The sequence below is a fragment of the Astyanax mexicanus genome, chromosome 19, assembly GCF_023375975.1.
Source record: "Astyanax mexicanus isolate ESR-SI-001 chromosome 19, AstMex3_surface, whole genome shotgun sequence".
NCBI classification, from domain to species: Eukaryota; Metazoa; Chordata; class Actinopteri; order Characiformes; family Acestrorhamphidae; genus Astyanax; species Astyanax mexicanus.
The window spans coordinates 29,225,239-29,238,492 of NC_064426.1; the positions used below are offsets into that span (position 1 = coordinate 29,225,239).

At 36.8% G+C, this 13,254-nt stretch overlaps 1 protein-coding gene across 2 annotated transcripts in view; it reads left to right on the plus strand.

The window, feature by feature from the left end:
• il12rb2l (interleukin 12 receptor, beta 2a, like) overlaps positions 1–13,122 on the plus strand; it is a 34,362-nt gene extending 21,240 nt beyond the window's left edge. Inside the window, exons 8-15 of one of the 2 annotated variants that reach the window (XM_022673703.2) lie at positions 1,053–1,320; positions 4,315–4,509; positions 5,574–5,675; positions 6,413–6,547; positions 7,249–7,392; positions 8,402–8,480; positions 9,096–9,183; positions 10,770–13,122. In XM_022673703.2, the coding sequence (XP_022529424.2) occupies positions 1,053–1,320; positions 4,315–4,509; positions 5,574–5,675; positions 6,413–6,547; positions 7,249–7,392; positions 8,402–8,480; positions 9,096–9,183; positions 10,770–11,159 (1,401 nt within the window). In that variant the 3' untranslated portion in view covers positions 11,160–13,122. The remainder of the gene's footprint in view (positions 1–1,052; positions 1,321–4,314; positions 4,510–5,573; positions 5,676–6,412; positions 6,548–7,248; positions 7,393–8,401; positions 8,481–9,095; positions 9,184–10,769) is intronic. The other variant, XM_022673707.2, reaches the window with a different exon arrangement.
• Positions 13,123–13,254: the final 132 nt, after the last annotated feature.

Sequence of the window (13,254 nt, forward strand, 5' to 3'; positions counted from 1 at the left end):
GTTTTATAAAACTCTGCTGGAGTGGGATGGGCACTGGTAGCAGCAGCTCAGGACATGGGGAGAGAAAGAGAAAGCAGATGATTAGGACAGGGTTTATATTTGCTGGATAAGCTGTAAGAGGAAGAAAATTGTAATGAGACATTACTCAAAAGCTTGAGCAAATAGAAATGTTTTGAGTCTAGATTTAAAGATTGAGAGTGTGTCTGAGTCCCGTATATTAATAGGGAGGTTATTCCAAAGTTGGGGAGCTTTATAAAAGAACGCTCTTCCTCCTGCATAGTTTTTCCTAATACGCGGGACTAATAACAGGCCAGCGTCTTGGGAGCGGAGTGAACGTGGCGGATTGTAAGGAGTAAGGTGTTCCTGTAGATAATGTAACGCTGCACTTCAGCGGAGTGGCTTTACTGCTCCTTACAACCTGACTGGTAAAATTCATACATAAGTTGCAACGTATTATAAGGTGTACTGACGATTTTTGGGAAAATTAAAGGATTTTGAGTGCGCCTTATGTTGAGAAAATCACAGTATTAACCCTTGTGCGATCTTAATGTTCTATTTACTCCCCTTTTCCTATGGGTCAAAAATTATCCGCTCTAAATAAAGCAGCCTAATTGAATTTTAAATCCTTTAAACTGGAATTCTCCAGGATTATTTTTTTTGGATGGCTGATGTGATGAACAGGAAAAAGGTTTATGGGATGAAATGTCCTGGATATAGGCAGCTGAATACACTGTTGGCCCATGATGTTTGATGCTGTGTGTATTAGAAAGAGTTTGTGTGTGGCCTTTATACTTTTTTCTAGTGTTTAAATGCTTTTATAATTTATAGGTCAAAAATGACCCATAAGGCAATCTTTGTACCCTAGTGGTGTACAGCCCACATGGAAACATGCACAAAAATGAAGCATGACTTTTTCTAATGATTGGGGTGCCTTTAGGAAAAGTCATACAATTTAAAGTTGGAAAAAGATAGTTAAAGGTATTTTTTCTACAGCTAAACATGGTAGCGGCTCACTTTTGATGTTGAGATGTCTGTCTTTCCTTTCTGCCAAGGAGATGCCAAAGATCGAGGCGAGAAGCCAGATCGACGGTTACAGGATGAGTGTGAAGCTGAATAATGGCTCAGAGTTGGGCAGTGCCGAGTACAAGGCTGCACAGTGCAAACAGTGTGAGACGGTAGCGGATTCATGTAAAAGCTGTCCCCAAGAGCAGTGCCAGTGCTGCATCCAGGTTCCTCTCCAGGATGTAAAGGACATTCGTGTGACCGCTAATTCATTGGTGGGGCAGAGCCGTCCAGCACTCGTGGCGTTACCCAGAACAGGTAAATCAATGAACATGGCATTAGTAAGCTAAACAACAAAAACAGCCACAACATATAGAACAGTCAATCATCAGAGTCTATACCTATCATAGCTACGCAGGTGTGCCGTGCTGCAATGCACTGCAGAGCGCAAACCCGATTTTTTAACTCAACAATAAACCGAATAAAGAATAAAATAACATTGTTGTTCCCTTAACATTTTCAGACCCAGCGTCCATTACAATGAACCCAATTTGTTTTTTAAAATGTTTTGTTGCATATAACGCTAATTTAAACCTATTATCCATCAGAACAGAACATTAACAAGCTAATGAAAAATGTACAGTAGCTTTGCCCCACCTTCTGCATCAGAAAAAAAAAAACAACTCAGACATTAGGGCATGGCAGCTCTAGAGCCAATGTGGCAAAGTGAGAGCTATTTTTACTAATTTTATGTGATTTAAGAACACTTTTATCATGTTAATGTAACTGTTTATGGATGATTTGTGAAGGTCAATATCAAATCTAAAATAAAAATGTTAAACACAGGCATCCAATGCAATGGACATTTAAAAGCAATTAAACATTTTATACAGAATTCTGTTTAGACAATTAGAGTCTTCTTTTTTACTGCACTGCAGACAGAAAACGTCATTCTTATATATTTTTGACTGGAACATAATTCAGGTCTGAAAAGGTTAAATGAGCTGCAGGTGTACCTTCACAGAGTGAACACGCAGGTCAGTATCCTCTGCCAGGACTCACAAAAGAGCTGCGCTATTAAGATAGGAACGTGCCAAAGTCAGAGCTCACCTGCCTCTTGAAGGGAATGACAACTGGCACACAGAATGTTTTATTTAACATTATGCCAAAAAAAACACACCCATGATTAATTAAGAGAATAAGTTCATGCCTTTTGCATGTTTCGAGCTTGCCAATGCATATTTTTTGCACCCTCACGATACCAAAGTTAGATAGGGCCATCAGTCTGAGAGCAGGCTATCAAGAGTCACTTTAGTCGTTGGCTTTGGGGAGAAAAGGGGAAACAAAAGTTACAAAACAGTACCAAAACAAGACAAATTAAATCTGCAACAAATTCAGAGAGAACATACTTGAGAATATAAATTAAAATTTTAATAATTATATTAAAAACATATACATTTTAGAATCCCTGCTTCTACACCAGCAGTTTTTTTGACCACCACATTTCATGGGTTTGTCCACATTTTAGGGAGGTCATGTAAACTTATGTCATAGAAATGTTCAGTGTTATTAGTAATAATATGTATTCCTATAAAATAGCAGGAAATTAAAGCATTGTATATGAATGTTTTTCTTCATTAATTGTAGTATTGTTTTGGGCCAGCTATGTGAATCATGCAGTTGCCTTCTGGTTAATGTTATCAATGTTGAACGATTTGCTTTTATTAGGCATTAACTGGCATCATTGTTAACATATATGGATAACGATTAGAAGAAGTTAACACTAGAAACCATACGTTTACTCAAGTTGGAAATCTGCACATCATTTTAACTTCCCTATATCTCTTAGACACTGGTTCCAGATATTTCCTGTAATGAAATATATATAAACTTCTTACATTTTAAAACTCTGTATAACACCAAGAATACAAAATATGCCTTCAGCATTAAATTATAAGTCACAATTAAAAACAAACAAAATCTAAGTAATCTAATAACACACGACCAGTTGTGTCTTTTCATGTTTTTTTTATTAAGCACATTAAGTTAACATCCACATTGCAGGCCAGAAAAAGTAAGTGGAGCCTTGAAATTAATCATCTGTCATTTGCAATACTTTTTCTTAAAAACAACTTCATTTTATCTGTATAACTGATGTCTTTTGATGTTTTTTTAATCTGCATGTTCATAAGCGATGATAAATGACAAGAATTTTTTTTACAACAAGGGTCCTATTTTAGCGATCTGTAGGCGAGCCATTCCCTTTAAGAGACAGGTGCGCTCTGAATTTGACGGATTGCTATTGTAACGGCGAAACGTTTCTGTGCTTCTCAGCAGAGTAAACTATCCTGCTCGTTTATTTTGTGAAGGTACATAAGCAAGTCATTTACAGAAACAGCAATGTTATTTTATTTTGTATTTTGTTTATTCTGTTTGTTGAAATAAAAGTTGGGTTTGTGCCAATATATAAGGCGCATTAAGCAAAAAAAGAAAACAGTCAGATATGTCAAACTTTAACTCATTAACAGTAACTCTCTCACCATTGTGCAGTTGTAAGACATAAAATACAAAACAATACACTTTATGTTTTTACTTCATTTCTTTCTAAAAATCCATTAAATGCTTCATCTATAGTGTCTGAGATTAACAATTGGGCGATTTCAGCATCAAGCATGCCCAGAGCCCAGATAGTGGCATAACTCACCCAGCGTTGCCTCCCTGTCTCAAAACACACCAGCTTCCACCTGAGACAAACACTGTACACTTTATTCTCACAAAAAATCCCATCATTAAACATTATTTTAGTATTGCTAACAATGTTGTAAATCTGTTTCTAAAAAATTGCATGAATCCCACACTGCAATTTTTTAAAAATGGTACACTATATAGGATGCCTATATCGAAGTGAACAAGGATGTCGCCATGTTTTCCTAAAGCAAGCAGTGTATGGGTGCCCACACGGGTCAAATGCGAGTACATTTTACTCCACTGGGAGGCACAGTGCAGAAATGCTATGTCTGCAACAGGCGGCGCCGTGTACCACATAACAAGAATTCATACATAAGGTACACCAGATTATAAGGCACACCGTTGATTTTTGAGAATATTAAAGGATTTTAGGTGCACCATATTGTCTGAAAAATACAGTATTAATAAGTCGGCACAGAAATAGTAGTAAGAGCCTTTGCTATTTTACAGACACAAGATATCAAAATAGCCTGTTGGTGGACTATAAGATAGCAATAAGCGTCGTGACGCGCCTTGGTGTAAGATAGAGTCTTAATAGTGTTTTACTGCCTTTTGTTTTACTAGGTCTACCAATACCTGAGGTGAATATGACGGTGAAAATGAAGAGCCAGTCGCTGGACGTATCGTGGTCAGCGCCTCAGCAGTTCAGTGAGAGCATACAGGAGTATGTAGTGCAGTATAAGCTTATAGGACTACCTCACCAGCTGTGCCTGGACTGGACCAAAGTTAACAAAACCACAAATTCCGTCAGACTCAAAGGTAAGTGTGTACATGCTTGTTTCAGTTTGTTGATTTATGATTTCCTAGTAATCACGTCTCCTGTAACCATCAGCAGTTCTTATAACAAATATGCTTTAGCTAGTTGTGCCATTTCCTTTTAACGGATGTAGCTATGAGTCAGAATGAAAATGGATATGTGCTGCTTGAGTGACTTAAGTGAATCTGCCCTGGCATCACATTTAACCACAAATTACATTTCACCCAAATCCATTCAGAAATGAAACTGTAGGTTACAGCATTACGGTTTCCTAGCTGTTCCACCCTACTATCACCACCCTGTTACACCATATAGCTTTGTCTTTCATCTGCACTGTTGCACCTTAAGAGACACTAAACCTCCTGATTTTAGCTGACTCCACCCTCAGCTCAAATTTGAAAGAGGCTAAAAAAATGACAGAGTTAGGTTGGGAGGGGCACTGAGTGATGTATGGGTTTAGAGCTGGGCCAGGAGGAAGAGCTGATTGGTTGGGCTGATTGGTTGAACCTGAGAGGGCGCTGCAGAGGTGCAAAAAGGTACCAAAATAAAAGAGTTTTTTAAGCAGGACTGTAATGTTTCATTACTTCAAATAGGAACAAATTTCAGCTATTAAGGAAAAATATATAGTTTACGGTTTAGTAGCTCATAAGTCAACTCGGCACAGGTAGAGGTTTAAAATAAAAAGGCAATTAAACTGTTTAGATGTCCTGAGAAAACTGTGCAAAGTTTCCAGAGTAAGGAAATACTGGGTTATAGAATATTCCTATTATATGAAATTAGTTAAGAGTTCAGCTGTGTGTAATTTAGTCTCAATATAATTACACCTGTTTTGTGAAGGCCTCCAGAGGTTTGTTAGAGAACACTAATGAACAAAAAGCACTAGTGAACACTAGTGGACAAACAGCATCCTGATAACCAAAGAGCATACCAGACAGGTCAGAGATGAAGTTGTGAAGAAGTTTAAAGCAGGGTTAGATTATAACAACATATCACAAGCTTTTGTAGAAGATATGTAGAAGATCACGACATTTGATGGCTTCCTGCTGCCATTTGTCTCCATCTGCAGGTCAGTTTCGTAACTACAAACGTTACAATGTGTCCCTGTTCGCCGTCATCAACAACGGGAGCCGATTGCTCCAGTCTGATGTTGTGTACGCTGTACAAGGAGGTATGTTGATGCTATTATAATTATATATATATATATATATATATATATATATATATATATATATAATATGTTTTTTGTTCTTTTGTCTCTTCTTCTTCTTGTCTGCTGGATTTTTGCTGTGTATTATTCCCTTTTAGTTGTCAAGATATCAACAATGTTCCAACTCTAGATTGTTACCCATTTCAATCATTTTCCTCCCTTTTTCCCCAATTGAATCATATTTTTCTACAAAACACTGTGTATTTGACGAATACACACTATTTTGATCACGATTTCCTGGCAAACCCCCAAGCTTAACTGTACTGCTGTTTTGGCCTGTACTTATTTATTGGCTTTTTTACCATCCGTTTTTCATTCCAATTTTTAATCCAAGTTCTAAAACTACAGCCATACTTGTCTTCACTAATCTATTAGTGATTTTTTTCATTCCTCTGTCCTCTCATTCTCTTACTCACTCATTTTTTCCAACACCTTTAAAACAAGTAACCATGTAGCAACACCATAGTAACCACCTAGCAAGGGCTTAGCAGCCAAGTACTATTCCATAACTTTACCTTAGCAACCCTATCTCATTCACGCCCATTCATTTCCAACACCTTAAAAACTGCTTAGCCACACCTTACCATCCCACCCATTCACAATCACAACACATTAGCAACCCATTAGCAATGATATAGCAACCAGCAATCAATCAGAATGTAATCAGAATCAGATTATGCTTCTTTTTCTCCCCACAGTGCCTCCAAAAGTCACAGGTGTGAAAGTTACAGAAATCTTCCCATCCAAAGTAAAACTGACATGGAAACCCATTCCACTTGAAAAAAGCAATGGATTTATTCTGGAGTACTTAGTGGGCATCGATAATCACACAGGTAAGGCGTGTTCCTAAAAGTAGAGAGCATGTGATAATGCACAGCATAATAAAGGAGAACCTTTGTCATGACCACCATTATTACAACATTAAACATGGTGTATTGTCTGGATAATACCAATCCAAATCCACACGTTTGAATTTCAATTACACTGAAATGCCAAATGTCATGGGATAGCAGTATCTAAATTGACTATTCACTATTCAAGTGTTACATTGAGGAACAGCTTGAGAATAGCCACACCTATATAAATTGTGAGGCTTAGAAATTGTGTGTGAGCATTCTATGGAATAGAAGGTATTACTACCCACAGTGGACAGTGCAGTGGGTGGTAATGATCAGTGTTGGGCACATTACTTTGAAAAAGTAATGTTATAGTTACTAGTTACTTCTCCAAAAAAGATTTTTGTGTTACTCACCCCCTTAACCCCTGCTAGACTTATCCATACAGACAGACAGGCAACTCACATCCATATTTAATGCTGGAGGCCCCAACACACATATCCCACAGGTCAATTCAAAGTTTTTTGAACTCCATGAGGCATGGCAAAAGTCATGTGACACAATACTAGTCCCTGCACCATAGTTAGTAGTTAGTTAGTATACACAAAGATACCATTGTTTTCAGTGCAGAGTCCTGACATGTGGCTGGATTGCAGTGTCTTGGTCTGTGGTTGAAAGCTTGTGTCTTTTTTGAACAGTGTGGAATGTGAGTAAAGATGAGAACAGCACCAGGGTGCCATGTGACCTGGATCCTGGAAGGCTGTATGAAGTGTGGATCTGTGGGGTGACTGTGGCCGGGGAGGGAGAAAGGACAACTGTCAGGTTCACCACATCTCCAGCTGGTATCTGTTCTCTTTTAACTGCTTTCAGTCTTTATACCATTACATTTCACTTAAATACATTACTGTAAATTACAATACACTAAATACACTCTAAGAAATATAAGTACAGATTTGTACTTAAAAGAGTACAAAGCTTGTCGCTGGGGCTGTACCTTATATTGAGGCACAAAAAAGTACCTTTCAGTGAAAGTCCTTTTTTGTACCCATGGTTTTTGTGCCAGTATAGATTATAAAGATTATAAACATTGTCATCAACTAAAAATGGCTCAAAAACTTGATGATACAAAATTGTCTGGCTTTCAAATAAAAAATGTGCAATTTAAATATATACTGTTCATTAGTACAGTGATACAGAATACTGAATGTACCTTTTGGCTGGTTAAATGGTACAAATCTGTACTTATTGCTGTTAGGAATGACTTTGTACTTCAGAGGGAACAAATCTGACCCTGTAAAGACCAATATTGTACCTTTGAGGGTACAATTATAAAGAATGTACCTTCGAGTACAAAAAAGTACTCATATCGTACCTCTGTTTTTTAGAGTGTACATTACTCTAAAGTACAATATACTAAGTTACAATAAACTAAGTTACATTACAGTAAATTATTTTACTCTAAATTACAATAAACTAAATTACTTTACTTTAAATTACAATGCACTTAATTACAATACTTTAATTACATTCTGTTAAATTACAATACATTATATTACATTATTCTAAATTATTTTCTCTAAATTACAATACACTACATTTCATTACACTAAAGTACAAAACACTAAATTACAATCAACTAAATTTCATTACTTTAAATTACAATACACTAAATACATTACATTAAAGTACAATATACTAAATTACAACAAACTAAGTTACATTGCACTAAATTACAATACACTAAAGCACAATACACTAAATTACAATACACTAAATGACAATACTGTAACTTACAATACACTAAATTACATTACACTAAAGTACAGTTGTCTGTCTTTTTTTGTTTTTCAGATTCCAGCTTCTCAATTACAGTATTCTTCACTTTTCTGAGCTGTTTAATCATCATAATATCGGTTGTTGTAATAATTTGGTAAGTACTGGTGCTGTTGACTATTTTTTATGTGCATATAATTCAAATAATGCTTCTGATCTATCTGCCTATAAAACACTTACATGCCACATAATAGTGGATAAGAACCAGTTTTGTGTCCTATACATTTTGGTGTGTCCCAAAAAGGGAAAACACTTGGCCCTTTATCCACTTGTTTGGAGTCGCTTGTCTGTTTGCATGGACAGTTCTAACCAGATGCTGCCGCTCACAATCATTACCACGCTCTGCAATACTCCACTGTGGGTGGAAAAGCTGGTGGTAAAAGCTGTTGTGACACTGTGAATTGGAAAATGTTGAACAATTTTTTTTTCCATACAATTTTGGAAATGGTCTGTCACGTCCATCTCGCACCCACTATGAGACCTCGCTCCAACTCAAGCCGTCTTGCTTCACTTACAAGATAACACCACGCAACTTATACAGTAGTGGGCATTCTTGAAACGTGTGTTCCCATGACAGTTGGCATGTCAGTGTAAAATGTATGGCTTTCATTAAGCTTGTTTTGTATTGTTTATTGCATGATGATGTGCTATTAATAAAACATGGCAACTTTGCATGTTGTAATAAAGCTGATCTCTGTTTCCATCTGTCCAGCTGCTGTTCACGATCCAAGTGGATTTTGAAGTTCTTTAAAGTCCCAGACCCCATCAACAGCAAGTTGTTTCAGTCAATGAACAATCAGGTCAGAATGGGTGGTTATTTATTCCTAGCCTAGGCTGCAGTTGAGGTAGGGAAGATCAAATGAACACTCGTGAAGCCTGGTATAACTAAAATAATTTCAGGCAGGTACCCCGGACCAGGACTTTTTATTTGACTTGCGGGCATCAGGGAGCCATTACTGACATGAGGTAGACTCCCGAAACTTCCGGGAGACTTAGGATGTCTGTGAAGTCACTAAGTGACATATACTGGTCATCCTGAGGGCATCCCTACAGGACAGTGTGTGAATGTGTGACCATTTAACAGAATGTAGGTGTGTTCAGTTAGTGCTCACGCTGAAATTCTCTCCTATTAAAAGAGTGCTTTATCTATTTTGCTATATAGTTATAAAGTGACTTCTTGTTGTGGAGGGGTTGTTTATTTAGGGCAATATTGAAAATGATTAGTGTTTAAAGACCCCAATGTTTGACATATATACACCTCTATCAAAATTTGACATGGTAAAATGATAAAACTAACCACAAACACAAATTAATAAAGTGTATGTTGTATAAAGTTTCTGATTCTATAATAATATAAATATATATAAATAATATTTTTATTCCATGTGTGAAATAAAACACCATTGAAAAACAGCACCCTCTAGTGCATATTATTAGTGTGTATATACAGCTCTGGAAAAAATAAGAGACCACTTAAAATTGATTATACCAAATTGAAAACCTCTGGAATATATTTAAGAGAAAGATATATTCATTTTTACACTAGGAAATGTGTAAAGTTATCCAAAAGCAGCATGTAAGACCGGTGGAGGAGAACATGCCAAGACCACTGAACTCTTATAACTTTATGATAATAAGAAATTGTTTTCTTTGCATTATTTGAGGTCTGAAAGCTCTGCATTTTTTTGTTATTTTGACCATTTCCCATTTTCTGCAAATAAATTATCTATTATTTGGAATTTATGAGAGGAGATGTCCGTAGTTTATAAAATAAAACAACAATGTTCATTTCGCTCCCGCATATACCTATAAATAGCAAAATCAGAGAAACTGATTAAGAAACTGAAGTGGTCTCTTAATTTTTTCCAGAGCTGTATGTCTGCTGATTTGTAAAAAAGGTAGAATCAGGTTGGTTAAGTTCAACACCTTCTTTAATAAGATGCAATGACTCAAAGCTTATTAGTTTAGTTTAAAAATGCTACATAATGTTGCTTTAAAATTAAAACTGAAACTAGATAATCTGCTGTAACTATATTAAGTGATAAAGCAGCTTCATTAGATTTCATGCTTTTTATACACACCAGTCAAGCGTAACATTATGACCGCCTTCCTGTTTCTACACCCACTGCAGTGCATTCTTTATCCTCCTCCCACCCTGTTCTTCAATTCTCAGGGCTCCACAGATGACAATGACATGGTGGTAGTGTGTTGGTGTGTTGTGCTGCTGAAGGTTTTAAACAATGTTTAGACACTACAGTGCTTCTACCTCAGAGATGGGATGGGTGTAGAAACAAGGAGGTGGTCACAATGTTATGCTTGATCTGTGTATTACAGAATCTAATATGATCTGTCCGTGTGTGTGTGTGTGTGTGTGTGTGTGTTACAGTTCCGACAATCATGGCTTGCAAACCCCTCGGAGTACACACTGACCGTCTCCCAGGTGGAGGTATTCATAATCCCTGAAAACCCCCTAGACCCAGAGGAGGAGGAGGAAGAGGAGGAGGAACTCATAGTTGGTTTACCTCAAGTTGAGCCCCAGCGAACTCATCCAGAGACGGACAGAGACCGCGAGGAAGACGGTGATAAAGAGCTACACAAGCCTGGAGAAATAGAGACGATTGATTCCAAGCATCTTCCTGGGACAAATAACTACAGTCAGATGCTCGACAGCAGTGAGGAGGAGGCCAGCAGGGATGATGAATATGAGGAATGGGAGGAGCAGGCTTGTCCTTCAGACTACGAGAAACATTTCATGCCCTGCATTCAGGATGCATAATTTCTTTATGTTTTATTTTTCCACCAGGAAGCTTGATGATTTTTTTTTTTATTTAAAGTGCCTACTACTGTGTATACAATCTATAAAAATGGGGGCGGGGTTTTGTACAGATTTTTCAGCACTGGTAAAGATCCTATGTGGCATTTCACTGCATGAATGATTCAAAAACACTCATAATTTTTAAGTGGTCTCTTTTTTTCCAGAGCTGTAACCTCAGATGGGTCAGTTGTTAACTTGTGCACTTTGATCATACCCACTAGAGACAAACTTGGGGTGCCGTGACTGACTTCCTATGTGAACATAGGGTTGTTGGTTCACTAGCGCCCCTAAAATCAGGCATTGAAGGCACGGAATTGCACCAACAGGGTTCTATTATTCTTACAAACAAAGATTTTCAGTGTTAAGGCAATATTATGTTGCTTTGACTGGCCCTCCAAAGAATCTGTCTCTGATAGTGAGATCATGCTTTTGCAGACTGTCTAAATCTGCTCTGACTTTCTCACTGTTTTTAGACCAAGTCTTACACAAAACTTTAAAATCATAATTTTTTTAAATCGTCATTTCTAGATTCACCCTAAAAATCATAAACTTGCTTTGACAGATCATCAGTCCTCCTGTTTAAAGAATCAACTATGATCTGTACACAAGTTTTGAAGCTTTTTTTTCTGTTGTTCAAGCAAAGTTCTGTTGAAATCCTTCTGTTGGTCCAGTAATTCACGCACTTAAGTCATTGTGACATATTCCTCAGTGTTGTGTTGTTAAAAGCTTTAGGTGGCATGGTTTGGTGCTCAGCCTTCAAGACCCAGTAGGCCCAAATTTCTAGATAAAGTCTAATTTTGTACGAAACTCTTATAATGTCTGCAGTTTCTTTGAAAAAAAAGTTGCTTTGGCTCTTCTTATTGCAATTAGGAAAAAACTTGAACTTTTATGCAAGATTTCTTAGATCATCATCAGATTGAAGAAACTGCCCTGAGCAAAGAACTTATTAATGAGGAGACTGACCAGCCTCTGACTCTAGTATGAATGAGGAAAACCTGCCCTTCAACAAAAAGAGACAAAAAGAACAAAGGAGCCTCCCATTACTATGGAGATCTGTGCATGCGCAGTAGCCATAACAAGCTGAAAAAAATATGTTTTTTGTTTTCTTACGTATTTTATCTGTGATATAAAATCAGTTTTGATTAGTTTGTTCTCCCCCATTGAAACAGATAGCAGGCTGGTCTTGCATGAGGGGATATAAGCGCATGACCTACTTGCTGAGTGAACTGAGTTGCTTGTAAAGACTTTCCCCTGCACATCAACAGAAGGAAAATCAGAGTCGGATTATACAGTTTCTTTTTGTTGCCGCACTTCTATTGATTAGTGTCTCATTAAATCAGTCGGACACACAGTACTGTCTTACTTCTATCTGAGTGCAATGCTGCATTGTCAATACAATATCATCATATGCTATTTTGAAAATGTGTTAAAATAATATACAATTATCTGAATGTTGAATGTAACTGGAGGTAAATGGAATATTTTGTATATGTTACATTGATTAGTACAATCATTGTGACCATATAAAAAGCAGCTTAACTCAATGTACTATTTGAATCTATTTAAAGACACTCAGGGTGCTTAAGTTCATTCATTTGTATCAAACTAACAGTATTGACTGAAATGTTATGCAAAAATATGGTGTATATTGTGCACATGAACAACAATGACTGATTAATACAACGGTTACACATTATCCATATGTTCATGGATCATCTGGTGCCTTGGCATAAAAGGTGCTCAAGTGTTGAGACCAAATGTAGAATTCTCATGAAAGCCAGCAATTGTTATATGATACACAATCTATGTTTGACACATTTTGCACAGATATTCAGGGGAATTTTAATGTTTTAAATGTTTATTAGTTAAAATTTACAATCAACTTTGCCTTCTTTTCTAATAAATGATATACTTTGTTTACAAATGTATGAAATCTTTTATTTTGATCTCGTAATAAACACTGACATGGGAACAAGGTGACTGAATATGCACAGGACATACAGAAGATTGAAATAATCCTTTCATCCATATCTGTGATACTGAATGTACTGTATCT